Below are 26,659 nucleotides of genomic sequence, written 5' to 3' on the forward strand. Positions count from 1 at the left end.
GGAGGATTCAAGGAACTACAAGCCTGCCAGCCTGACCTCGGTGCCAGGAAGGGTGGTGGAACAGATCATCTTAAATGCAATCACATAATATATGTGGGACCATCGGGGAATCAGGCCCAGTCAGCACGGGTTCATGAGAGGCAAGTCCTGCCTGACCAAACTCATCTCTTTCTATGACTGGGTGACCCGCCTGGTGGATGAGGGAAAGCCTGTTGACGTATCTGCCTAGATTTCAGCAAGGTCTTTGACACGGTCTCCCACAGCATTCTCCTGGAGAAGCTGGCAGCCCATGGCTTGGACAGGCACACTCTGTGCTGGGTACACAACTGGCTGGGACGCTGGGCCCAGAGAGTGGTGGTGAACGGAGTGACATCCAGCTGGTCACCAGTGGTGTTCCCCAGGAGCTGGTGTTGGGGCCCATCCTCTTTAATATCTTTATTGATGACTTGCATGAGGGAACTGAGTGCAGCCTCAGTAAGTTTGCAGATGACACCAAGTTGGGGGAAGTTTTGATGTGTCAGAGGGTAGGAAGGCCCTGCAGAGGGACCTGGGCAGCATGGGCAGAGGCCAGCAGGATGAGGTTCAACAAGGCTCGGTGCTGTGCCCTGCACTTGGGGCACAACGACCCCATGCAGCACTACAGGCTTGGGGCAGAGTGGCTGGGAGGTTGTGCAGAGGAAAAGGATCTGGGGGTGCTGCCTGATGCTCGCCTCAGCAGAGACAGGTGGCCAGGAGGGACAGGGCACCCTGGCTTGTGTCGGGAATAGCGCAGCCAGCAGGGCCAGGGAGGTGACCGTGTGGTGATTTCAGGGGGGCAGCCTGCCGGGCAGCACAGCGCCCACAGCGGCTCCGCGGCCAGCTCTGCTTTGGGGCCTGGGGCCTGCTCCGGGCCCGGGGCGCTCCAAGGCCGCTCCTGGCGCTGCCGCCCCAGCCATCACCGGGCACCGGGCCCGGGGCTCGGCGCTACCCCGGGGCTCAGGCAGAGCCCCCCGGGGCCGCTTCCCCGGCGCACAGGATCCGGAGCGGCCCCGCCCCGCGCACCCACACGGCGGCGCCGCCTCTGCTTAAAGCGGGCGGGCGGCCGCTGCTGCCTCCTCTTCCGGCGGCCGCGGTGCCCGGCAGCATGTCGGACAAGCTGCCCTACAAAGTGGGTGAGTGGCCGGGGGGTGGCGGGGGGCTCCGCCGGCCTGGGGCTGCGGCTGGATGCGGCCGCCGGGGGAAGATGGAGAGGGCCGGGGCGGGGAGAGCTCGGCGGTAATCGGAGCCTGGGAAGGGGCTGCGCGGCCAAAGGGCGGCGGGGAGGAGCGGGGGAGCCCTCAGGGGGCGTCCGGAGCCGCTCGGCGTGGTGCGGGGCAGCTCGAGGCGGTGCCCGCCTGTGCCCATGCTCCGGGCGCCCCCCCCCAGCCCTGCGGCGGCTTCGCCTCCCCTCCAGGAGCCCTGCACCGAGCGCCCCGAGCGGGGAAGTGCCTCTAAATCTGGGGCCTGTCTTCCTGCCCCCCAGCGATTTTAGGGGGGTGGGTTTGTGATCTTGGAGCTTCGTGTAAATGGCACCAACGATGACCAATGCAAGCAAACGAACAAAAAAAACCCACACGCTTTTCTATAGAGTCTTTGAAGATTAAATTAAAACCAGAACCATTAGTCCATAAGGTTCTGGTTCATAAAAGCAACTTGCCTTGGAGGAAAGAATGCAAGAGCTACAAACCTAAAATACTCCAGGAGGTTCCTTACACACCCCCTTGTAAGACAGCTGAGCTTTTAAGATGGGTGAGATTAAAGAAAGCCCCTGCCCACCCCTGTCATCATCATTTTAATGCCTATCCGTTTGCTAGGCTTTTTCAGACCTGGTTGTTGCAATGGCCAGGCCCTAGAGCTTTGATGGCCCCTGGACTTCATTCTGGAATAAAACGCAACCAGCTCGTCAGTATGAACCTGGGTGTTCTGCTTGGTGTTCTTGAATGCTCTTTAGGGCCGGTGTTCACTATGTAGTTGAGTGAAATATAGCTGACCATGTTTGTAATGAAACGGTTAAGCTCCCGAAATCTCTGGAAGAGATTAAATAATAATAATAATAATAAAAAAAAGTCAGGGCCTTTCAGCATTGGATGATGCTGCAGGGTAGAGCACCTAGGTGTTAGCAGTTTGGCCCTTGCTCTTGTAGGTGAGGCTGGAGTCACGCTTGTACTGCAGGTGCAGTATTTTCAACCCCAAGCTAGACTGCTGGAAACCTTTCTTTACAGAGCTGTGATGAATGATGCTTCAATAATTATCTCTGTAGAGTCAATGTGGGAGCTCTGCAGCTCCCTCCTTAATGGGGGGAGTTGGGTGGGGCTCAGCCCCTGGAACCCTTGGCAGGGAGCACAGTACTCTGTGTCCGTTCTTACGTGCAGAAGCTGTTACTGTACAGGCAGTCCCTGCACGTGTGCAAGTCTGTGAAAGTAAATCTCTGGGAAGTGACAGTCCCTCGGACAGTATCTGTAGGAATGGGTGCTTAAAGATGGAGTGTAATGAATGAATGGGCCCCAGGATTCCTGAGCAATAAGTCGCAGTTGGTTAATGTGCCTGTACAGGAGCACTGCTATTTTAGGACTGATTGATCTAAATTTGTTTGAAAGCCTGCATACCATAGTGCAACAGCAGGAAATAACTGGGATAGGGCCTGTTTTTCCCTCAGCCCTGTCTCTAAGCTGCTGCTTGGTGTTCAGTTCAGCTGTTGCAGCTGTTTCCTATCCACAAGTGTGTGAAGGGATACCAAGGCCTCAGCTATTTCAGCTCTGACACCTGTCCTTCTCTTGCAGCTGACATCAGCCTTGCAGACTGGGGTCGCAAGGCCATTGAGATTGCCGAAAATGAGATGCCAGGGCTGATGAAGATGCGGGAGATGTATGCTGCATCAAAGCCGCTGAAAGGTGCACGTATCGCCGGTTGCCTTCATATGACCGTGCAGACGGCAGTTCTCATAGAGACCCTTATAAAGCTGGGAGCTGAGGTAAAGTGTCTGAGATTCTCTGTCAGTATGCTCTTAGGTAACACTGTCTGGGGCACTGCTTTGATTTATGTACTTACTGTAGGGGTTCTTTGCAAATTTCTGTCCTTTTTGGGAAGAGATTGTGCTGCAGTCTAAGGAAGGGTGGATTATCTCTTCTTTCCTTAAGCAAAAACCTGTAATGTGCACACCCCTGGGATGTGATGTGTATCTTCCCTCTGGACAGGCAGCATCTTCACAAGTGTCTGTTTTGGGCTGGGTCAGTGGCTTCAGCAGCTCCCTCAGCAGTGTACACAGCACTGTGAGGAGTGGTGCCAAAAGCTGCTCCCATGTGGTCATGTTTTGTTCAGGCATGCAGTGCTGTTGCTGGTATGCTGCTAATGCTGAATCTCTAGTGACTGCCTCCAGTGCAGATTAGCCTGCATTATGAACTACCCTGTGCCGTCAAAGTCAGCAAAAACTAATGAAGCGGTCTGAGAGCTCCTGATAGCCCTTGAGCTGTGCAGAAAACACCAGAGGGGCAGCATGGTTCAGTGATGGAGGATGGAGACCCTACTGACTTCAAATTCACTGGGTGACTGTGAACCAGTTACCCTGGTCTGTATTAAAGACTCAGATACCTATAAGCTCTTTGCTGCATCGTGCCCTGTGCATGTCTTGCAGAATGGAGTCCAAGATTGGCACAATCCAGGTAGCTTGTGAGCTGATAAGGGAACTGGCTGGAGCTTGATGATGAATTATGTAAAGCATGGGATGTGATCTGAAATTCCTTTTTCCTGAATTGTAGCTGCCTGCAACCTGGCTGCCCAGAGATGCCCTGTATGGGATCCCCTTCTTGGGAGTACATGCCTGGAAATGGTTAGAGGAAACGAGTGTTGTCATGCTGACCAAAAAGCACTGGTAGAAGTTCTCTAGAATAGCTAAAGCATTTCCTCAAAAAGTCAGGGGGATAGATCTAGATAGAGTGCCAGGACTGCATGTGTGTTAGGGCTGTCTTCTGCCTGGTCAGTTGTTGCAAATAACGGAGCCCTGAAGTAGAGCTTTGACGGTTCCAGTCCTGTCTTTATTTCAACTCCTATGAAACTGAAATTTTTGTCCCTTTTCAGGATTTAAAAGGAGGTGGTAGCAGCTGAACTTTATGAAGCTCCTTGCTGCTCCTGTTTGTTGCTGTTTCCCAGTATGGCTGGCCTAGGCAGCAGCTGTGTGCTTGCTTAAATATTGCTAAACTGCTTTAGTCTGAGTGCAGCTCAAAATCAGTGTCATATGGCATTCATCCAAGTCATTCAGAGAGGTACCTACAAAGATTTGATTCCTATAAGTGTAAATTAGGGTTGTGCCTCTAAGATATGTGCTGTTACATCAGCTTGATGCTTGATTGTGTTGATTGTGAGCTTCTTTCTTGTCCTGATGCCTGCATGTGAGTTTAGACTTTGCCTTGAGTTTGGTTTCAGCCCTGGTTTATCTGTTCTACCGGAGTTTCAGTGCCTGGGAGGGAAGAGAGAAACTACAATGAAACTATACCCTACACAGTGAGGATGTAGCTGTAGTGATCTTGGTATCCCTTTTTGTGGTTAAGCTTACAAAGAGTAAATACTTTGTGCCTTCAGTGTACATAAGTTCTAATGTTATGTAATTGCAATACGTGCTCTTCATAACCAGTGCAATGTAAGTATTGGGCTCTGAGCCCATCAGTAATTCTTGGGTCTATGCCATTACCACAAACTGGCATTACAGATCTGATGATCCAGAGTTGAAAAGTGGCTTGTATCAAGTGCTTCCAGTGTAGATGGTATGTAGGTATTCAGTATGCTTTGAACTTCATGACACCTTCTAATGTCATCTATGCTGATACGGAGGGAGATCAGAAAAACACAGGTGAGGAGGTGTAGTGCTTAACTCTGAATTCAGCTTTTCTGTGCTCTTCCTGGATCAATTCTTTCCCTAGATTGATAGTGTTGTTACCAATGCTTAAGTGTTGGTTTTAAAGGCTCAGATGGAAGAAAACAAAGTATGCTACTGCAACCCTTAGTTTGAAGTGTTGATTCTTGATGTAATGGGATGAATATCTGAAATCAGGTTGAAGGGTTGTACCTGATTTTCCTCTCTCCTTAAAGTCTGCTGTAAATAAGCATGCAGATACCTACCTGCTGGTCAGCCCAGCAGGGAACAGAGCAAGAGCTCCAACATGTCTCTCAGGTCACACTGGGGACCTGGGAGCCACCACTGGGGAGCTGCAGTAGGTGTGCAAGTTCTTTTCAATGCAACTCAGCGACGTGCTGTTGCTCTTCTAGGTGCCTGAGCCTAGTTAAGAAATCTGTGGAAAATGCTTAGCTCACTGGGAAAACTTCCATGACTGCGGCACAGAGTGGGAGTTGGGTGAGCATAACCTCAGAGAATGCCTGCTGATGGACTGTAGTGTTTCAGCTGCGTTTCTGACTTTCCTGAGTGCCAGCAGGTGTGCTGCTGCGTGGCTATCCCTTGCTGGACACTTGCTATAAGGCTGTTCTGAAAATTTGAACTTACAGACCCAGACTTTCTAAACCCACCATACTGTTGCACTTCCTGAAGATCTATAGCTGAATGCGTGCTTTGGCTGTCTGGCACAAGTGCTCATAAGTAGATGTCTGAATATGCAGCACAGCTAAAGCTCCATTATGTTATCCCCCCAAATGTCATTATTCTCCCTGTCCTAGCCAAATACGTAGTTTTCATCTTAACTTTTGCAGAGCTACTTAGGCAGGGATTTGTACTAATATGCTTTTCTGCTTTTGTTCTCTTTTGTGTCTGGATATAGAGTTCCTGATATCTCAGAACTTTGTTCAGCAAATAAAACTTGAGTTGTTTTCCAGGTACAATGGTCAAGCTGCAACATTTTCTCTACTCAGGACCATGCTGCAGCTGCTATTGCAAAAGCTGGTATCCCTGGTAAGTTTTCTATGTCCTAATTTGGCTCTGATGAACTGGGGTATAGTATACAGTCTGTTCTAGCTAAATCGAACTGTGTACAAATCAAGCTCTTCTGAATAAGCTTTGGGATAGAAACAGCTTATCAAAGCCAGTAATTGTTACAAAGTGGGACGTTTGATTCTAGCTGAATTGCATCAGACAGTCTAGCACTCCTGACAATGGCTGATCTGGTGGCAGACTGCAAAAGAGCTGGGCTGTATGTTAACCAGCTTTAAGCTTGGTCAGTAAGATGATTAAATGGGCTGGACAATTAGACACTGGTGTGTAGTTGTGATACGGGTGTTTGGTGGTTTACAGCAAGCTTGGTTCTAACGGGTTGGGGAAGGAATATTTACTGCCATGTGCCCTATTATGGTAGCAGGGTCAATATTCAAGATATTTTAAGGCTAAACCCAGGCCAGTTGTACTGCAGACCAATATCCCTGCAGTGTTCTATCAAAATATGCTGTTTTATTACTGTCATCTTCCAGTAGTTAGCAATTCCTTGCAGATCAGTATAAATACATTAAGCTGTTTGCCATGTTACTCAGCTTAAGGACATACAATCCTCATGGCTCTGTCTGCTGGGAGTACATGGTCTGAGCCTGGGTGTTGGCAGAAGCTAAATCTGTTTTCTGGCAGCCTGGTTCTCTGCCTTGGGAGGTGTCCTTCATTACTGTTATAATTAGCTGTTGTCACAAGTCTTTCCTCAGCTGTGGTGCATTTTAAGGCAACAGAAGAAAGCTTTTATCGGCTTCTGTGGCATTACTAGCTGCAGGCATCAGCTCCTGCTGTTGCTGGTGTGTGATGTCGAAGGATGAATGAAGACTTTCCAGATATGATGTTAAAGATCTTGCCTCCTTCACTGCTTTCAACACTCAAAGCTTCAGCTGAAGAGCAGTTTATAGATGGAGTGTTTGTTTAAGCTTTTGACCTGTGCCCTTGGTATTCTTGCTTGGTGGAACTTGCTCTTTTTTGTTAATATTACACTTCACATACTGAATTTATGAGGCCTTGGAGGAACGCTGAACCTTTGTATAAAATAAGAGATACTAATGCACGTTTCTGCAGAAGGGTCAGTTGTAGGATTGGCTCCTTGTGACTCAGAGCTGAAGTTTTCAGTATAAACAGTGGAAAACATGGCAATTTAGCAGGTGTTCAATGTTGGGGTATATAAATCATATGCCTAATACATTTGAGTAGCTCGTTATCACTGGGGCTTGAGTATAACATGAATACAAATGCCGGGAAAGGCAAAGGTACGGCTAGATATAACATGTTAGTTGTTGAAACATGGTGGTAGATGTACTGATCTAGAAATACACCTTTATAAGAATAAGGGAATCACAGCAGCTTGAATTTTAGCACTGTGCTAGAGACTAGAATTTAAACTCAAATTTGCTGGAGAGTTTGTGGTCTTTGTTCTGGTGCTTTGCTCATGCTAAAGTCTGGAGCCTCTTTTCTGCTGTGCTATAGAATGCTGTAGTTGTGTTTTTTATTTGTATCATAGAATCGTTAAGGTTGGAAGAGACCTCCAAGGTCATCTGGTCCAACCAATGCCTTGCTACCAATGTCACCCACTAAGCCATGTCCCCAGGCACCATGTCCAACCTCTCCTTGAACACATCCAGGGATGGTGACTCCACCACCTCCCTGGGCAACCTGTCCCAGTGCCTGACTGCTCTTTCTGAGCAGAAATGTCTCCATTTCTAACCTGAGCCTCCCCTGGTGCAACTTGAGGCCATTCCCTCTGGTCCTATCACTGGTTACCTGTGAGAAGAGGCCGACCCCCAGCTCCCCACAGCTTCCTTTCAGGCGGTTGCAGAGAGCAATGAGGTCTCCCTGAGCCCCCTCTTCACCAGACCACGCAATCCCAGTTCCCTCAGCTGCTCCTCACAGGACTTGTATCCCAGGCGCTTCACCAGCTTCGTAGCCCTTCTCTGGACACACTCCAGGGCCTTGGTGTCCTTGTAGTGAGTGGCCCAAAACTGAACACAGCACTTGAGGTGCAGCCTCAGCAGAAGAGAATGCAGGGGGCGATCACCTCCCTGCTCCTGCTGGCTGCACTATTCCTGACACAAGCCAGGATACCGTTGGCCTTCTTGGCCACCTGGGCATGCTGCCAGCTCATGTTCAGGTGGGCATCAGTCAGCACCCCCAAATCCTTTTCTTCTGCATGGCTTTCGAGTCACTGTGCCCCAGGCCTGTAGCACTACATGGGGTTGTTGTGGCTGAAGTGCAGGACCTGGCATCAATATATCCACTGGATATTTTGAATTCCTGGTAACAGTGAATTAAGGGAGGAAGTGGGGGCATTGTGGGTATGAGTCTGCTTTAGTTTGCTTTGTTTTTTCCCTCTTAATGCAGAAGAATGAGGGGAACAGTGCAGCCTCAGTTTTGATGAAATTTGTGGCCTGGAACCGAAGGCAAATCAATTTTACTTTTCCATTCTGAGTTGTTTTTTTTTCCAATGCAAATGTCTCTTCTGGCCTGCAGGCACAGATAATAATCTCTCTGTTGGCTCTGCTATTGAATGCTGCTGATGAAATCTTTATTTATATGCCTTATTACACAGCGAGTAAGAAACTGTCTAATTGTGTGTTTGTTCCTTTGTAGTTTTTGCTTGGAAAGGGGAGACCGATGAGGAGTATTTGTGGTGCATTGAACAGACCCTTTACTTCAAGGATGGGCAGCCCCTCAACATGATTTTGGATGATGGTGGAGATCTTACCAACCTCGTTCATACTAAATACCCACAGCTCTTGAAAGGTAACTTGCAGTTTTTGCCAGGCATTGTTCTATCTGGGAGGCCATTTAGGCGTTTTTTCTGTAGGAATTACCTGCCTGTGTAAAAGGGGTGGAGGGATGATGCAAATGCATGTGCCAGCGGACTATGGATGTGTCCGTGAAAGCTGTGTACAGTCAAAAAAACAGAATCTCTTACCTGCAGGAACTGTTTCCATCTCTGCTTTGTAGTATTTATACTACATTAACCTATTCTTCTGGCTATTGTTTGCTGTATCCATTACCTGAGTGAAAACTGGTGCTGCTGCCTGGCCAAAAGCTTCCTGGAAATGGGCTGTGTTTTAGAGTTGGTTAATGTCAGCTAGCAATTAATACATGTTTTTTGTCATTAATGTTCTTTTGTTCCCTATCCTCTTAGCGCATCTGTAGATGAACTCGTGACAACCTGTAGCTTTTCTTGGAAAGGGAGCAGTTTTCTACAGTGTATAAAGTACAAGTCATTAACTCATCCAATTTATGTCAGCAAAGATGCTGACAGAGTCAGGTTTGGTACTCTTTTGTTGATTTTACTACCTCTGGTATAAGATAGTAAAACTGAAAACATCAGCGTGGTGTGGCTAGCATGTGTTACTGTAAAATGACTTATCTGAAGGGAATTTGACATGACTTGCAGTAGCAGGCTCATCTGTGCTGGACAAGTATGACAGCTTCTTTGCTCTGCCAGTGTCTATCACATGTGCTGCTGCAAAGCACAGAGGCCCATCTGTGGGCCAAAGGATGTGTTTGACCTAGGATGTGTGGAGATAATTGGATGGGAATATGGAGCAGAAACTGAACTGATACCTTTGGGTATGCTGCTGTTCATTCTTGGTCCTTGGAGGTGGGGCTGCTGTAAAGTTTGCTGGATCAACGTTATTGAGCCTTGTGCTGCCTGAACAGGGAAAAATCAGAAGTCAGGACACAGAGCTGTGGGAAGGAAAGAGGCTGGGTGTACTTGCCATCTGTGCCCTTGTGTTGGGTAGGGGTACAAGGAAGAGAGGAAGTTGCATCTGTGAGACAGGCCTTGCTTTCTCCTTGACCCTTAATCTCACATTAGTAATTCTTCAGCAGTGAACATCTTGGTGTTTTTTGAATTAATGCAAGACTTTCACTGGTGTTTGCTCAGCTGTCCTGGGATCCCCTCTCTTCCATCAAAGGTCTCTTTTGCTTTCTAAGTTGCCTCTGCCTGAAATTCATGACAATTTGCTTTTCTGCTGTTTAATGCTGAAGGATACCACAACTAGTCACACCTCTGGCATTGTGACAAGCCCAAAATGTGTTTTCTGATTCTGTTTAGTGGGGTTGTTCCTCTGCCATGTACCTGTAACAAACACCTCAATTTGTGTCTCTCTTCCGAAGGGTGTTTGCACCGAGCTCCTTTCACACCACCAACCTTCTGTTACCTGCCCCTTTGTGCCCTCACTTGTCTTGTGTTCCTGTTGTGCAAGGGACCAATATGATATGTTGCAGCAGGGCAGTGGCTGTCTCCCCTCTTGGCAACCATCTATGGTCTGCCATTGATAAAACATCCCTACTGCCTGGGGTTGCTTCCCAATTTGAGTGGCTCTTCAGCTGGGTTTTTAAAGGGTCTAGACAGAATATAATACCTATCGGTGTTTCCCTCACTAAAACACATGTACTATCTGCACTGATTGTAGCTGAGAAGCCTCCTTGCAGTAGTTCTGTAAGTTAAGACTCATTTCTATAGAAGGCAACAGAACATGGTGTGTTTTACCACCCAGTCCAATGCTCCTCAGAAGCAGCAAAACTTTGAGAATGGGACCCACTGAGTAGAGAGCCTTGGTTGCATTAAAGATTTGTGCTTAGCCCTTTGTTGCAAACATTGTTTAAAAAAAGCTGTGCAGCATCTATTTTTCTCATGCCTTGAGGATAAGAGGCTAATAAATGCTAAAGGCTTGTGGTGATTTTTGAAGGTCATTGAAAATGGATTGTCACATTTCAATGGCCTCATTGGGAATGGAGGTAGAATGACAGTTGCATTAGAGCATGCACAGTAGTTGGCAGGGCTGGATTGTGAGCGCTGATGATGTTGCAGCATGCTGTTCTCCCCTGGAGACATGAGGAAAGCTGAGAATTGAGCAGAACAGCTTGTGGAGCTGAGCTGAGTGCATCATTTGCTATTTGAAGGCTGGACAAGCTTCCTGACCTAATTTTAGAGGGAACTGTCTGTCTTCCATGCTTCAGCTATGTCTAATATATACAGAAATTAGCTTAGTCCTGGTGTGCTGTGAGCAGTTGAAAATAGGGTTCTGTGATTCATTCAAGTCTACTTCAGCTAGCAGCTGTGTTGAACAGCTGTGTGGGAAAGCTTGTGGAGCATTTCCTTGCCCCTATTCACAGCTGCCGTTAGAGGGCAGAATGGCCTTTGTACTATTTTCTTGTTCCACTAAGCTAAATGCTCTTAAAACCAAGATAGGTAAAGGTAGGAAGGGGGGGGTAAAACTTGAGAACCAAAGAAGGTCGTCATCTGACCTTGTGCAGAGGTCATCTGTGGCATCTCTGCAAAAGGCTGCTTTTCAGAAGAGACTGAGAAGATGGGATGACTTGTGATCTGTTAGAGCTCAATGATCTGGTAGGAAATACAGGAGAACAGAGCAGGCCTGAACGTTCAGCAAGGCTTCTTTATTTTATTTCAACTTTTTCCTTGCTGTAGGCCCTTCTCTGTTCTGAAGGCACTCAGGCATTAAAACTAGGTGTTTCATTTGGCAGAGTTTGAGAGTAGCTTAGATCAGCTCTGTGTGCCACCTGGGGACAGCAGGCAGGTGGCCTTCAGGGAAGGGAAGCTGCTGAGATGGTTAATGTGGGGTTCACTTAGCACAGTTTTAAAGACAGTCTGCTAAGCTTGTCTTTAGCAGATGGGACAGAAGAAAGGGCAGGTTTGAACTCAAGGTTTCTGCCATCAAATCCCAAAGATTTCCTTCAGAAGGGAGAAATTATCCTTGATCTAGTCAGTTGCACTGGGAAATTGTTACTTTGGGGAAAATGCTGCTTTAGAGAGACTTGCTATAGGTGCTGTATTTTGTTGTGCACCAGACAACATTCTTCAGACGGTCCTGTCCCCTCCCTGCCCTCAATGTGCTAAAACCTGAACTTATTCTCTCTGCAGGTAATGAAGTGTGGTACTTGATGGCTGTCTGAGGTGTGTGATGGTAGAGCAGGGGGGACCACTGACTTAACAGAGCTATAGTTCCTTCTAGAGGTGCTGGTCTCCCATTTCTCTTTGTGACAGCACTGCTGCTAATAACTGGTGGCTGGGAAGTGACAGGGAGGCCTGGAGGCTGTCGTTTAGACTCTATCAAGACATCTGTTGCTCTGTAAAAATCCCAGTTTGAAAACAGCTTTGAATCATACCCAGTGTATACACAACCAAAGTTGCTGGGGTTCTTGGTTTGCATGGCTCATCTGGGCTTAGGTCATGTTGGAGCAGATTTTGAGGAGGATTTTGAACAGAAATCAGCATCTGTGTGCCCTGTATAAGGGAGCAAAGATGTTGGAAGATCAATCAACGAACATTTTCCACTAACAGTTTGCCACAGCAGTGACACTGGGGGGCAGCATCCCCGGGGCCTGGCTCGGTGGGGGGGGCGCTAGGGGGCGGTGTTGGTCTGCGGAGGGTGGGCAGGGCCCAGCTGCCATGGGGGCTGTGTGAGGTGGCAGTGGCCTGGGCTGGGGCACACAGCGAGCCTCCCTGAGGGGGAGGCTGGGAGGCTTTGGAGATGACTTCAAGGGATTTAGTGTTTCACTTAACTCAGCTCTGAGTTTGGGGTTTTCCCTTCTTCCCTTGCAGCCCTATTGGCGCAGGTGGCCTTGGGCTAACGGCCAGAGGAGAGACCAGCCTCCCCAGGGACTCTCATTTCACCTAGGCAGGTGAAACCAGAGGGTTGTTGCCGAGCACCTACATCCTGTGCCACAGGAGCCTATTCACAGAGCCTGTGGGGACCTGTGCCTTGGGCATGCAGGGCCCTGAAACGTGCACTCGAGCTGGAGCCAAAGGCAGTGGCTCCTGCCCTCGGCACTGCATGGGTGCCCTTGCAGAGCACATAAGGCCATGGTCATTCTTGCGGCCACGAGAAACCTCCCTGGAGCCTGCAGACCCCTCGGGTGTGCTGCCATGCTTGGCCAGGTCTGGATGCTTTGATTCCCAAAATTAATAGACTGAATAAACACTTCAGGATTTTGCTTGGGATCGTTGGTGGTTCGCACTCACCTTTTCAAGTGTGAACCTGGATCTCTTTCAAGGGATATTGCTCGTGTTGGTGGTTTCAGCCTGATTTAAGAGTTCCTCTACTTTCACCTAATACCTAATTTTCCCCTAATTTCATACAGTTACAGAATAATTGATTTATGTATCTTTGCAGACCTTAAAGAACATAGCTATCGTATTCTCTACTACTGATATTCTGCTAGGCGGCACAGGTTTGTTTCAGATTTGTTCTGATTGTCACAAATTGAGTAGCTTTTTGTGTGGATAGGCTTTGTCAGTAATTGGGGTCTTGCACAATGTAGCATACAGAGAATTTGCATACAATGAGATATTACTGATACAGTAGGGAGGAGAAATAGCTGGAATTAGTACCATATGTGGTTATGCCAGTTCAGGACAAAACTCAAGGCTGACAAAAGGTCTGAAGAGTCAGGGCCCTTAAAGCAGGGAGCACACTTAACTGCTTTGGCTTTTGGATTTAATTTGGAGCAAACTGACTGAATGACAGCTTATGTCATATCAAGATCTTGTTCTGTTGTATGTTTGTGTTTCTAGACAGCCCTTTGTCTCTGGCCTCCACCTCCTGGGCTGTTTTCAAACAAGGAAGGATATATTTGAAACAGTGTTTTTTTGACTGTTGTAGTAGTAATACCTATGAAACTGTCATGTAGCTAGCACCTGGATCTGGGGGGTTTAATTGGAGCTGATTACTGACAGGAGGACTGGGAATGGTGAACTGAGAAACTGAATTTTTCTTGTTCCAAGTGCTTTAAATTTAAATGCAGTTATGTATGTATCACCTCCTTTCAAGCCATCTTGCAAGACTGGGCTAGGCTTTAGAAACATCACTGAAGTGAACATCTTGCTCTTTGCAGAAGAGTTCTTTGCTCAGATTGTGAGAAAATAGAACTGTCTCTTTCCTGACTCCGACCTAGAATTGATCCCTTCTATTTAAAAAAAATAATAATAAAAAAAAAAAATTTGTGTTGCTGTTTTAACAGTCCTGTTAAGAAGCTTGTTTGAAGCTTCATGCTGCTATTGGAGGGTCCAAATGAGGGTTCTGATCTCTTCCCTGCTTCCTGCAAAGGGTTTTATAACCTAGGCCTGTGGAAATTGCTTCTGTCAATTGAATGTGTTGGTTTGCAGGGGCATTAACTCCAACTAAGATGAATCATTTTACTCTCCCCATAGGAATTAGAGGTATTTCGGAAGAGACAACCACTGGAGTTCACAACTTGTACAAGATGAAGGCCAGTGGGACCCTGAAGGTTCCAGCTATCAATGTTAATGACTCTGTCACCAAGGTAATGCAGTTGGAACACTTCTACTGAGTTGTGATGGCTGGTTTGGTGCTGGGATGTAATTCCCCTACAAGTGTTCTTTCTCTTGCTTTCTTCTTGATGTGGTACTGAGCAGATTTTCAGCATGTATCCTTTTCTAGCTTATGGAGCCTGTGTTGCCTCTAATCACAGAATGATTTTGATTGGAAGGAACCTTAAGGACAATCTAATTCAGTTAACACAGCTGCTCTGGGCAACCTGTACCAGTGCCTAACCACCTTCAAATGTGACATTCTACTGTAAATATCCCATTTTTAGAATATCCAGGGCTTTTTTATTTTTTGCAAGGGCGTGCATTTTTTTTTTGCATTTCAATAATATGAAAACAACCCTGGAAATTATGGCTCTGGGCTACAGTTAGATTCTATGTCAAGGAACTTGTCAACACCTACTTGAAGTCCACATGTGGGTGGCAGGTAACAGCTGGAAAAGAAAGTGAATGACTTAGATGAGCTTGTGACTGGTAAAGGTTGGTTTGACGTATTTCTGCAAGCAAAAGTTCCTAAGGATGGAGCAGGAGGTATTTATCCCTTGCTTAGCTGTATTTCTGCTTTCCAAGATAAATGCTGGTGCATTGAGGGTTATGCAGGAATGATATTTAAAGGGTGCTGATGCTTTTGGATACACGTGAATTATAGTGGGATTTTCAGGTGTGCATGAGGCATATGCATCCAGATGTTTTTAAATCTAGTCAATAAATCTCTTCTGAGTTAGCATGCTCTATTCACTTCCAGACAGTTCTTTTCTGAAACTACTCCAATTTCTTCCTCAGAGCAAGTTTGATAACCTTTATGGTTGCCGAGAGTCCCTCATTGACGGTATCAAACGTGCTACAGATGTTATGATTGCTGGAAAAGTAGCAGTGGTGGCAGGTTATGGTGATGTGGGCAAAGGCTGCGCTCAGGCCTTGCGGAGCTTTGGAGCAAGAGTCATCATCACTGAGATTGATCCCATCAACGCGCTGCAGGCAGCCATGGAAGGTGAGAACTGAAGGTGTACAGATTTCTACTGGTGTAGAAATTACTACTGGTTCTGTCTGTGTTCATGTAGAGCACTAAATGACACCTGGTCAAGGAAGTTTCAGTAGATTTCAGCCCTGTCTATATTGTAGAGGTAGATGTGACTCCCTCCTTAATTTAAGGACATGAGAAACTTTTCCTTTGTAACTTGCGAAGGAGCTCATTAGTATAGGCCTTGAAGATGTATTTATAGTGAAAGATAAAAAGACCATTGTGGGGTAAGCCCTCAATTTCATAATGCTCTATCTGGTTTTGAATAACTTTTCTTCAACTTGGGCAACTACCTCCAGTGTGGGTTAAGACTTTGCTAGAATATTACCACAGTAAAACACAAGATCTTAGCTTCATTAGATGTTTCTTTAGACTAGTGCCATGTTCCCTCTCCTTTTCCAAGATGAAGCTGTACTCTGGCTCTTCTGTGGGTGCTTAATGTAGCTGTTCTTAGTACCAGTTTATCCCGTTTCCATTCATAATGGATTAGAACCAGCACGTATGTGGGTGCCTTTCCTTGGCCAACATAAGCCCCTGAATCCAGTCTGGTAGCTGTGGCAGACACTACACCAATGGACACAGGATGCTGAATGCGTAGATCTACACACTAGAAATACTGAGAGATCTTTGTGCTACCTTGGTATTTAGTAAGATAAGTACACTCACTGTCATGCACCCTGTGTAGGCCAGGCACAGACTTCTTTTATTCATAGTTCTTTATACTATAGTTTTCTACTCATAATATTATAGCCCATTTTTGAAAAACATCTGGTGGTTGGGCAGGGGGGATAATCTTTCTTCTTTTTTCAGGTTATGAAGTTACTACTATGGAGGAGGCCTGCAAAGAAGGAAATATCTTTGTTACCACCACTGGATGCACTGACATTGTTCAGGGCAGGTATGATCTAGACACTTGCTGTAGCGAAAACATCCTGGTGCAGTTAGACTTTTACGCAGTCATAACTTGCCAGCAGTACGGTGTTAGCATTAATTTAATGAGAAGCTGGGACTTCAGTCTTTCAGTTCTGTTGGATGTTGACAGGTTGCACTTGTTGTCTTACAGCATGGAGAAACAAAAGGCATAGATGGAAAGATAGACTTTTGGAAAAAGAAAGGGCAGGTCTGAGTTTTCTGTTAGATAAATGTGACCAAAAGGGGAGGTTGGTAAAGATCGAAAGTGATTCCATCTGTGAATGTGCACAACAGACTTGAAACTAATCTGTTCTCAATAAAATACCCTGCTGGTTTTTATCACTTCTCAGATCTCAATTTACAGTCCCTCCAGTCTTCACAAACTCATTCCTGTCTTTGCCATAAGGTTTCAATGTGTTGTAGTGCAAGGTCAGATTAAATGGGAGGAGATAAAGCCATTAGTCTCCAGAGATGTGAAATTGCAGGTAACTTTAAAGTCATTGAGAAAGATTTATCCCGTGTAGGAAAGAGCAGAATAACTACAGGTATTTTAGTATCGACCAATTAAAAAACGTTTTACTTTCTGTATTGGGGACAATACTTTCTTTCCAATAACCTCATATCCTAGGGAAGGGTCCTTTCTTAGGGGCTTGAAGTTTTTTTCCAGTAGATTTAACGTCTAAAAGATTACCAGACCCACGTATCTCATGTTTGTGAGAATCAACTGCAGTGATCCAGGGACTCTTCACTTCCTGAGTAAAGCTATGGACCAGAGCATCTTCTGATTTTGGAGAAAGATTTTTTTTTATTAACTTTTAATGGAACACTTTTTTTTTTTGCAGGCACTTCGAGCAGATGAAGGATGATGCCATAGTGTGTAATATCGGTCATTTTGATGTGGAAGTTGATGCAAAGTGGCTGAATGAAAATGCAGTAGAGGTGGTGAATGTTAAACCTCAGGTGAGACAGAGCTTGCAGAAGATACCCCATTGCAAGTCAGCGTCTGCTTCCAGAATGGGAGACGCTTCTTTCAGTTGCTTCTCTTTGCATTTCTAGCTTTTATTTTTGGAAGCAGTGTTGTTCTGGGCTAATATGAATGCAAATTCTAATCTGCTCTTGCCCGTATAACTTAGGACAAGTTGTGCATAATATTTTTGTGTTGGTATTAAAGCAACTGGTTCCAGCCTTGGAGCACAGCATGGTCTCTGGCAAGAGGCACCTGGTATGGATGCTTCTTTGTTCACATGTGCCTACTACCTAGACAAGCAGGAGCCTATGCCTTAATGTTGGTCATGTAGGCAATTGCATCAAGTTTGTTCCTTACTGGAGGTCAGCATTGATGTGTGGGGTATTAAGCGAGCTATAGAAATGGGTTTTCTTCATAGCCACCAGATGAAAACAAAGCCATACCTCAGTTTTAAAAAAACAAGCTAGGTGATGAATACAGAACAGAAACAAGCTAGATGATGAATACAGAACAGACTATTAAGAGACTGTATAGAATTTATTAGGAACAGAGCTTAAGAATTGCCTAGTGGCTGATCTGAATTTCCGCAAAGGAAGCTGTTCACTAATGTAGCTGCCCTGCACCAGAGCACTTTAAGCTTTGATGCAGGGTGCTGATACTAGAATGAATCTCAAGGGAATGTCTTTTAGGGATTCTGTCAAGGTTTGAAAAAAATCACACCTCTTGCTTTTCAAAGCACTTCTTGTTTGGAAATTGATGCCTCAGGAAAGCCTATGTGGAGCTCTGCCAAATTCAGACTTCTCTTCCAGACTCAGTGGCTTTGTTTTAGAAACCTGTGGAGACCAGAAGTCTGAGCGTGGGTGGAAAAGGCAGGATATTTTATCTTCGCTCAGCTTTCATTCTCAGTATGTATTTACTTCAAATCATGGCAGTAGATGCACAGGGAAGTAGGCATCTAAAAAACAGATCTTTTCAGTTGTCCTGGAATAGAGAAACAAAACTAAATTATATCAAAATTATTTTGTAACAACAATGTTGAGGGAGAACATAAGGCAAACCAGGTTCTGTCCAACTTGGTGTACCTTTTGAAGAGGAAATTGTTGCTGATAGCAGGATTCTGGGACAGGTTTTTAACTTTTTTTAACCACATCTAAGTGTGTGTCTTAGATCTCAATCTGCTCTTCCAGTTTTCATAACTTCCCTGTGGCTTATTGGCCACCCACATCAAACTCTTAATAAGCAGCTACAAGTCATATTATTTCATAGTATTATATTTGTTGTTGCGATACTAAACATGGGCTGAACTAGGTATGAAGTTATACTCTCAAGTTATCACTATATTCAGGTCTGTTCTTGCCCAGGGCCTTAGTGTAGAGCTGACTTCACTCTAGGTTTTGTCCTAAAGGAGCTTGTAGCATGCTGTTTGCTTTCAGGTAGCTCAGGTTTTAAAAGGTTTTAAAACTGGAGCTGTTTGTAAGCATTGTGAAAGGCAGAAATGGATGTTAATGTGATAACGTACAAACTGCCTGCACAAGCCCATTCAGTGTGGCTTTTCGAATCCATGTGAAAATCTGAGTGTCAGTGTTGGAGGAAGCAGTAGTCTATAGGAGCTGGTCCTATTACAAATGTATTGAGTGCACACAAGATGCAGTGTAGTTCAAGGATTGAAAAACATTAAAAGCGTCTCGTTAAAAACAAATGTTTTATTTTCAAAAGACTGGAGTTACAGTCAAGGTAGTCCAATAGTTTAATGCTGAAGATTTACCTCCTACCCTGAGTCTCTTTCTGTAAACCACAGCTGTTGCAAGCAGGAGTTTTAGAATGACCCAAAGGAGGCACCTGCTCACACAGAAGCCACTGCCTGGGATGCTGTAGGGACATGAACCTGTACAGAATCACAGAATTTCTAGGTTGGAAGAGACCTCGAGACTGAGTCCAACCTCTGACCTAACGCCAACAGTCTCCACTAAACCATATCCCTAAGCTCTACATCTAAACGTCTTTTAAAGACTTCCAGGGATGGTGACTCCACCACCTCCCTGGGCAGCCTGTTCCAGTGCCTAACAACCCTTTCAGTAAAGAAGTTTTTCCTAACATCCAACCTAAAACTCCCCTGGTGCAACTTAAGCCCATTCCCCCTCATCCTGTCACCAGGCATGTGGGAGAACAGGCCAACCCCCACCTCACTACAGCCTCCTTTAAGGTATCTGTAGAGAGCAATAAGGTCGCCCCTGGTACATTTGAAAGTAGCTAAAGTAGTTAGCTGAAGTTAATTGTATTCTTCTTTACCCATCTACTGCTTACTGCTGGAGACAGGTTGTACTTCTGGGTTTAGAAACGAACTCTCAGGAAGGTGGCAACTTCATTCCCTCACCACCTGTGTGGGAATTCATCAGCATGCATTGGGAGCTTTTTCAGAGCAACAGTGCCAAGTCACTGTAAGAAATGGATGGAATTGTTCCTATGCTGGAGACTGGAAGGAAATCACTGGTCTGCCAGTTAGGCCATTGCTGGCTTCTCAGTTTTGCTCAAATTCGTTAAAGGAGCACTTTGGTCCTCTTGCCTACTTCACGGCTTCAAGCAGAGGTCAGTCCTGTGTTAAAGGTGTGATATCTTGTGCTTACCTTAGAATCACATTTTCTCTGCATCAGGTGAGAGGACCCATATGTTTTTATAATACCAATTACCAACTCTCTGTATACATGAATTTTTACTAAGATGTAGCAACTTTTTTCTATATCCTGTAGCAAGGAGGGGAATATAGGACAAGACCAAAAGTCTCTATCCATGATCAAAACCCTCCTATGAAGACATCTGTCTCTTGGTCTTGAGAATTAATACCAGAGCTGAACACATAGTTGCTAGACATCAGCTCGAGGTAAAGGGTGATTATGGAAGCATCCAACCTTGTAGTTCTCAGCAATGTGTGGTCCCCATTTACAAGTTGTGAGCTGGCATAAGAAACCTTTCTGGGATAGGAAGATGTCTTAATGTGCCATTCTAAGACTCATCTGTTGCCTTCAAAATACAACTGAGGAGGAAATAGGCTTATTCCTTAAAAGCTGGCAGGCTGTTCTGAATGTGTTTGCACTGGGTGCAGTATCCCTCACCTGCATTGTGGTATTACACTGAGATGTAGCACAAACTTTGCTCTTGAGGGGAAGGAAAGCTCAATGAATGATGAGCTTTTGCTTTGAAAATAAGTCATTTATGTGTATGTTATTGTCTGGAGGGAAGTGCAAAGCAGCTGGAAAGTCCAGAGTAAGCTAAATGCAGACGGGAAAGGAGGATGCATTTAACTATGGAGGTGAACTTAGCACTTGGATAACTTGAGTTGTACTTCTCTAGCAGTGTCTTGACCTTACAAGTGGGCTGGTGTATCTGCCCATGGGTGAGACTTGTTTTCACAGTACTGACTTAGACCTCTGGTACAACCACTATTCTGTGTTTCTTTCTATACAAAACCTAATTTGCATTTTTCTACATTACCCTGTGGATTGAATCAGTCACGTCAGCAGATTGCCAAAGGTGTATGATACCACACACAAGCCAGCAGCTGTACAGGCATACGTTGGGTCAATATCTGGATGCGACATCTTGACATGCAAACCACCAGATTCAAACCTCAAAAGTTAATTGTAGCCATTTAATCTGTAAATAGCATGTACTGTCAGCAATGCTGTAGTTCTCATGTGTTTGTTGTGTTTTTTTTTTTTTTTTAGCATGCTGCTTTCTTTGTTTTATTATTCCTTCCCACAGTCTTCAGATGGTACATGTTGAATTTTAGGGGGTGGACTGAGTGTGGTCCACTTCAGAGAATCAACATCCATAAAAAATAAAACTGCTTAGTCAAAAAAAAAACCAAACTAACTCTACCTTGCTGTATTGGTCTTGAGCAGGAGAAATTAAGAATTTTATTTAGGGCTTCTGTTTGCTATAGTTACTGTCTCTGTACATGCTAAAACCAGCAATCTGGTTTTAGATTGTCCCCAGCACAGCCTGTCCTGTTGTCCCTAGCACAGCCTGGAAATCAGCCTGAACAAAGAAAGGGCTGTACTTTTCTCTGAGAGAAAAGTGGGTAGGTTGTACTAGAAATCTAGGGTAGCCATGTATTATACCAGCTCTTCACAGCTACAGGTTCAATGTGACTCTTGATAAGTGGGGAGCTGTTCTTGCATCATGTCTTTGGACCTGTTTTGCTCTCAGATGGGCCTGGCCTCATCACAGGTGATGAGCTGTAAAACCACAAGGGACTTCAAGGAGCAGTCTCTCCCAGAATCTGGTGCCAAAGAGTTTGAAGATACCTACAGCATCCTGTACCTAGGAGACAAATTGTGCATGTCTCGATTGTCAATCAGTTGCCTTACTGAAGTGGGAAGACTTACTGAGGAGTAATTTCAGCAGGTTGAGCAAACTGGCTCTTACCCCACCAGTGTTAGATGCAAATCTTCTGGACTGTTGGATGCAGAGGTGTACCCTCTCTGGGCTCTCCAAGCTGTTACGTAATTCATGTACACAATTATACGTTACTGATGGCAGCGTGTTCCCTACCACAGATACCTGAGATAATATGCTTGTGAAAGAATCAGGAAAAAATTGGGATAACTGGTTAGGCATGAAACAGATGCCAAGATTCATGTTGTGTGAAGTCCAGGGTAGTTACAGGCTTTGAATGCTGGCTGGGAATTGAGGGGTGTCTCAATTTTAATAAAAGTCCACATTCCAAGCCCATTGCTAAATTGTTGATGCGGGAAGGTAGCCCACCAAGTTTTTGTGTGAGTTAAAATGCTGTCTGTGCCTTTGCCTCTAACAACTGCTTTTGCTTTTTCCCACCCAGGTGGATCGCTACACATTGAGGAATGGCCGTCACATTATACTGCTAGCAGAAGGCAGACTGGTCAACTTGGGCTGTGCCATGGGTCACCCGAGCTTTGTTATGAGCAACTCCTTCACCAACCAAGTGCTGGCACAGATTGAGCTGTGGACGAATAGTGACAAGTACTCTGTTGGAGTCCATTTCCTGCCAAAGAAGGTAAGGTAGAATAGCAGAAAGATGGAAGCTCATAAGGAAGCCAACTTCAGATGTGATAATAGATTTTTGTTTGTGTTTGAGTTAATTTTCCTACTGAATGTTGTTACAAAGACCTTCTGTCTATTAGTAAGTGCTTGACTTTGGTCACACTAAGCCTGTTGAGTCTGAAGTGGGCTGCTTTTTGTGGCTAGGAGGTTGTGAAGAACTGAGACGAAGCATTGTGGTGCCTCAGGATAGTCTGGAAGCTCTTCCCAGCTAACACGTTCCTTCTGCTGAGTGTCAGCATTCACAGCAAGCTGTCACATGCCTATCCAACAGCAAAGTCTAGTGAGGCAGGGTTGAAGCTAGAGCAAAACTAGAAGTCTCTTTTACTGTGGTTGAGAGCAAGCCTGGGTCCCATTTGCACCTGAGCAGAGCTTATCACAATCTGATCCTAATAGTTTCTCAAAACATTCATGACACAAATTCCCTTGTGTTTCCCTTTAAACTTATCTGTGGGTTCTTTGTTCTTGGAGAAATCTGGGTCATGTCATAACTTGCAAATTCCTTTGTAAGACTAATCTGGTTTTAATTTTCCAAAACAAGCCTGAGAATTTGAGATGGTCATTGAAAAAGATACTAGAGTTAAATCCCACTGCCTTTGAAATGCAGCCGGGTGTGAGACTTAATGTGAAAACAATTCTCATCTGGGAAGTATAAAGTGTGTGTTTGGGCTTATATATGAAGTATTTGCTGAGGGTCTTAAGCTTCCAAAACTGTCCGTTAATGATCAAACAGTGTACCAGAAATACGATGTATGAGTTGGTCAGTAAACTCTCACACACATAATTATCTTCAGAGGAAAAGTTTTATTGACAATTCCCTCAAAAAGAGATAGTCCAATGTTGTTAATAAAATGTGCCTTTGTATTCTTCCTGAATAACAGTTTTTAGTAATTGTACATGTACTTGAACTGAAAAGGAGAAGTAACACCCAGATCGGTTGCTTACAAATAGTTGCATGTTTGTGAAGCATATGGCAATGATGTGTTCAGGTTCATGTACTATGACAAAATGATCGTCTTTGCCAACTGTGCTCCATAAATAATTTGAATGAGTAAAGCTATCTTGTCAGAACCAACTAAAGATGGGTAGAACTTTCTTTGATAATTTTTTGGCTAGTATTTTTCCTTGTTCTGTGTAGTAACTTTGAGATCCAAATGTAAATCCAAGAACTGCCAAATGTTGCATTTTCTTGGACTGCAAACTATTGCTTTTATGATTAGCTAGGAACATGCATGTATTTCTGCAATGTATTTTCCTGGAAATGTAGGCAAGCTGTTGCATCTATATTCTTGGTGCCAAGCTTGCCCTTTTTTTATGCTCAGCTTCCTGATTTTAAGTGTGCAGTAGGTAAGAATATCAGTCTATCTTTCTCTAAATCTTGAAGTCCACAAGCTGAAGCATCTGTGAAACAGCTGCTCTCTGCTGCAGACTGAGAACCTGATCTGGGAAATGTCAGCAACTCAGCAGCAGCTCCTTTTTCAAGTAGGTGTAATCTGTCATAACAGTGCTGGCAGTGCACCTATCAGATCTTGTTATGGCACTCCACTTCAGCCAGATATGTATTTGATTTTTAACCCTCCTGTTGTGTTTTTTTTTTTTTTTTTTTACTGGCAGGGTCTACAAACCTTAAATACTTGTTCCCATTTTCAGTACAGTCCTTCCAGTTAGGAATATCAAGAAAGAAAGAAAGAAAATCTGGCTCTTATGTAGCATTCTGTAACTTCCATGGCTTACTTCCATGTTATTTAAATACTTCACTTACTGTTTTTATTTGTTTGTACATCTTCAGCTACACTGGTTCTCAGTAGGTTTTAACAGCTCCATGTTACTATGAACAAGTTGAGCTGCACTGAATTACTCTGTTCAAATGTAGCTTTTTGTCATCTTACCTGGTTATTGCAGTGGGATTACAGTAGTGGTTTGTTAGCACACCCTTGTTCAGGATGTGCTTGTTCACACAAGCTAAAGATCTGTCCCTTGATTGCTGATTTTCTTGACAAAATGTATTGTGACCTTTCACATCCATTTGATTAGCATGGAGGTAATACCATACCAGTCTTTTCTCTGCTGCTGGAATTTAGATTTAGCTTGTTTGTGTTTTTTTAGCAATGAGTACTTGTACATTGCAGGAGTTACAAATGATGTTAAAACTTTTCCATCCATCTTATGAACTCAGCAGCACTGATCCCTTCTTAATGCTGTTCTGTCTCTGAATATCTTTCACTGATCTGCCTTCCCGTTTAACATAGTAGCAAGCTTTCTATGTTAGTGCTTGTATTCTGACTCTTCTGCTATTCTTTTGTAGTACTTAACTATCTTCCAATTTCTGCTCGTGTTTTTCAATCGCATGTCTGTCTGACACCTCTGGCATAAAGAAAAGCTCAAAGTTGGGTATAAAATACTTGCCCACTTTGGCTTTATTGTTCATGAAGACCATGACAATATATAATAGTATCATTGCTAAATGAACGATTCTTGAATGAATATTCTTAACACACATACCCCAAAGGTGGTATATCTAGAAAGGAAATGCATTTTGTCAGTATTAGAATGGTTCTAAAATATTAAGTCTAGAATGTATAGATGTCTTTATGGTCAAAACATGACTGGGGCTTTTCCATTCTACCAAACTGGACATTCTTATCTTCAAATAGTTTTACCTCAGTTCTTTACCTGTTGGTGGATATGAATGTGTAAGTGGGGTTGAAATGGGCTTTAATATATAGTTGTCTGTCTCACTCAGGCTTTTGAGGGAGTCAAATTAAGCTTGGAGCTTCTATGTCTGAAAATGGTTCTGTGCTCAAGATTAGATGCCTCTGCACTCAAGCAGTTGAATGTTGGCAGGAAAAGAGCTCAACAGACTGACACAGATGAACAGTCATTAAATCTTCCTTGGGGCTGCTATTGGCTTCAGGCATTCATTTCTCATTGTTGGCCATGACTTCCTGAACTGAAGCTACTAATGTTCTTTTCTCAATGCTTTGTTTTCCAGCTGGATGAAGCTGTGGCTGCTGCTCATCTGGATAAACTGTGCGTGAAGCTGACGAAGCTGAGTGAGAAGCAGGCCAAATACCTAGGCTTGTCAAAGGATGGGCCATTCAAGCCAGACCACTACAGATACTGAGCAGATGGCAGTACCCAAAGACCAAAGTGCAGGGATACAACCTTCCAAAGCTCTAGTGTGTGCTGGGATTTTAAGAACAAGCCCCTCTCCATCCTCCTCTCAGTGCTGCAGAACTCATCGCCCTACCAAGGGAGCTTCAGGGCTTGTTTTCTTAGTGAAAGAGGATCACTGACTCCTGGAATTAGAATTGGTTACTTCACTAATGTCACAGTGAAAAGGATCCTATACTCCTTTTTATTGGCTTCTAGTGTCCCAATAAGAGGAGCAGGACAAAAAGAATGCTAGATGAAAATGCCTCTCTTCAAACATGTGGCCAGCTGCCTGATTGAATAGACTAATCAATAAGATGGGGAACAGTTTCTACAGAGATGTGTTCTGCCATGCCCTGTTCAAATTAAATAAGCTTTGTTATGAGACTAGTTGTATCAGGCTTCTCTCCACAAAGGTGCCATAGCCGAAATGTGCATTTGTGAAACTGGGGGAGGTAGGGAGGAGTATTTTTGCAGGTTGCTAGGTCTCCCACCTATAGTATCAACATAATCATCTACTTAAATTAGAACAGGAGTTGTTTTCTGGCTTAATCTATTCCACTGATTTTGGTCAGATTACCTTCTATCCTGCTTCCATAGCAACTCTGGGAGGGGTGAAGCAAGGGTGACTTTAGCAGCCTTCTAGTGTGTCGTGAATGGCTGAGAAACCACTGAGGGGATGGTTAGGTTTAGGGATCTTGTTTGATCCTATGAAAACACCAGCAGCACACTTCTACCCCAAACTTGATTTTCTGATTTATGTCTGCTGTATCTTTTGTCACTGATTCAAAGTGCTTTTATTAAAAATGTGACTGTGGCCTGACTTGTTTTGTCAAGATGCTTTGGGTTTTGCCATGAATCTATTTAGCTTTGTGTGTTTGTTAAGCTGATGAAACCATTTCACGTATCCATTTGTGGTTTTGCAGGGCAATAGCCATTGTTGTGGCTAACCTGCATCATATACGAGATATTCCTGAATTTATTTAAATGTATTTGAAGAGTTGAATGGGGGGGGGGGGGAGGTAAAGAATGGGTTGGAATGAGGGGGTATGGAATCACACGACACCTCTACTCACAGATTCCTCTCCATGTGTCATGGAAGTTCTCTCCTGCCACTGCCTGATTCAATCAATGCTATATAGCAGATCACTTGTTTCTGGGTATAGAACAATGAAAGATTTGGTAGGGTATTTCATTGTTTTATATCTAGAAGCAGGTTTAAAGATTTAAAAATATTTAAAGATTTGGTAGGATATTTAA

The 26,659-nt window shown here is 44.5% G+C and overlaps 1 protein-coding gene across 1 annotated transcript; it reads left to right on the forward strand.

The window, feature by feature from the left end:
* The first annotated feature begins 993 nt into the window (after positions 1-993).
* On the forward strand, positions 994-26,222 carry AHCY (adenosylhomocysteinase). Its single transcript, XM_027473032.3, has 10 exons — positions 994-1,151; positions 2,799-2,989; positions 5,836-5,911; positions 8,549-8,701; positions 14,133-14,245; positions 15,054-15,261; positions 16,102-16,189; positions 17,046-17,163; positions 22,008-22,202; positions 25,239-26,222. The coding sequence occupies exons 1-10, from the start codon at positions 1,124-1,126 to the stop codon at positions 25,368-25,370; spliced, it is 1,302 nt and encodes a 433-aa protein (XP_027328833.1). The 5' UTR covers positions 994-1,123; the 3' UTR covers positions 25,371-26,222.
* The last annotated feature ends 437 nt before the right edge of the window (positions 26,223-26,659 follow it).

The sequence above is a fragment of the Anas platyrhynchos genome, chromosome 21 (genome assembly GCF_047663525.1).
Source record: "Anas platyrhynchos isolate ZD024472 breed Pekin duck chromosome 21, IASCAAS_PekinDuck_T2T, whole genome shotgun sequence".
Classification (NCBI taxonomy): Eukaryota; Metazoa; Chordata; class Aves; order Anseriformes; family Anatidae; genus Anas; species Anas platyrhynchos.

Bases quoted from the DNA above. Each gene is read 5' to 3' on its own strand.
- AHCY (XM_027473032.3), top strand. From the start codon at position 1,124: ATGTCGGACAAGCTGCCCTACAAAGTGG. The intron at 5,912-8,548 runs GTAAGTTTTCTA...GTTCCTTTGTAG, and splicing joins TGCAAAAGCTGGTATCCCTG to TTTTTGCTTGGAAAGGGGAG. The intron at 14,246-15,053 runs GTAATGCAGTTG...TTTCTTCCTCAG, and splicing joins TTAATGACTCTGTCACCAAG to AGCAAGTTTGATAACCTTTA.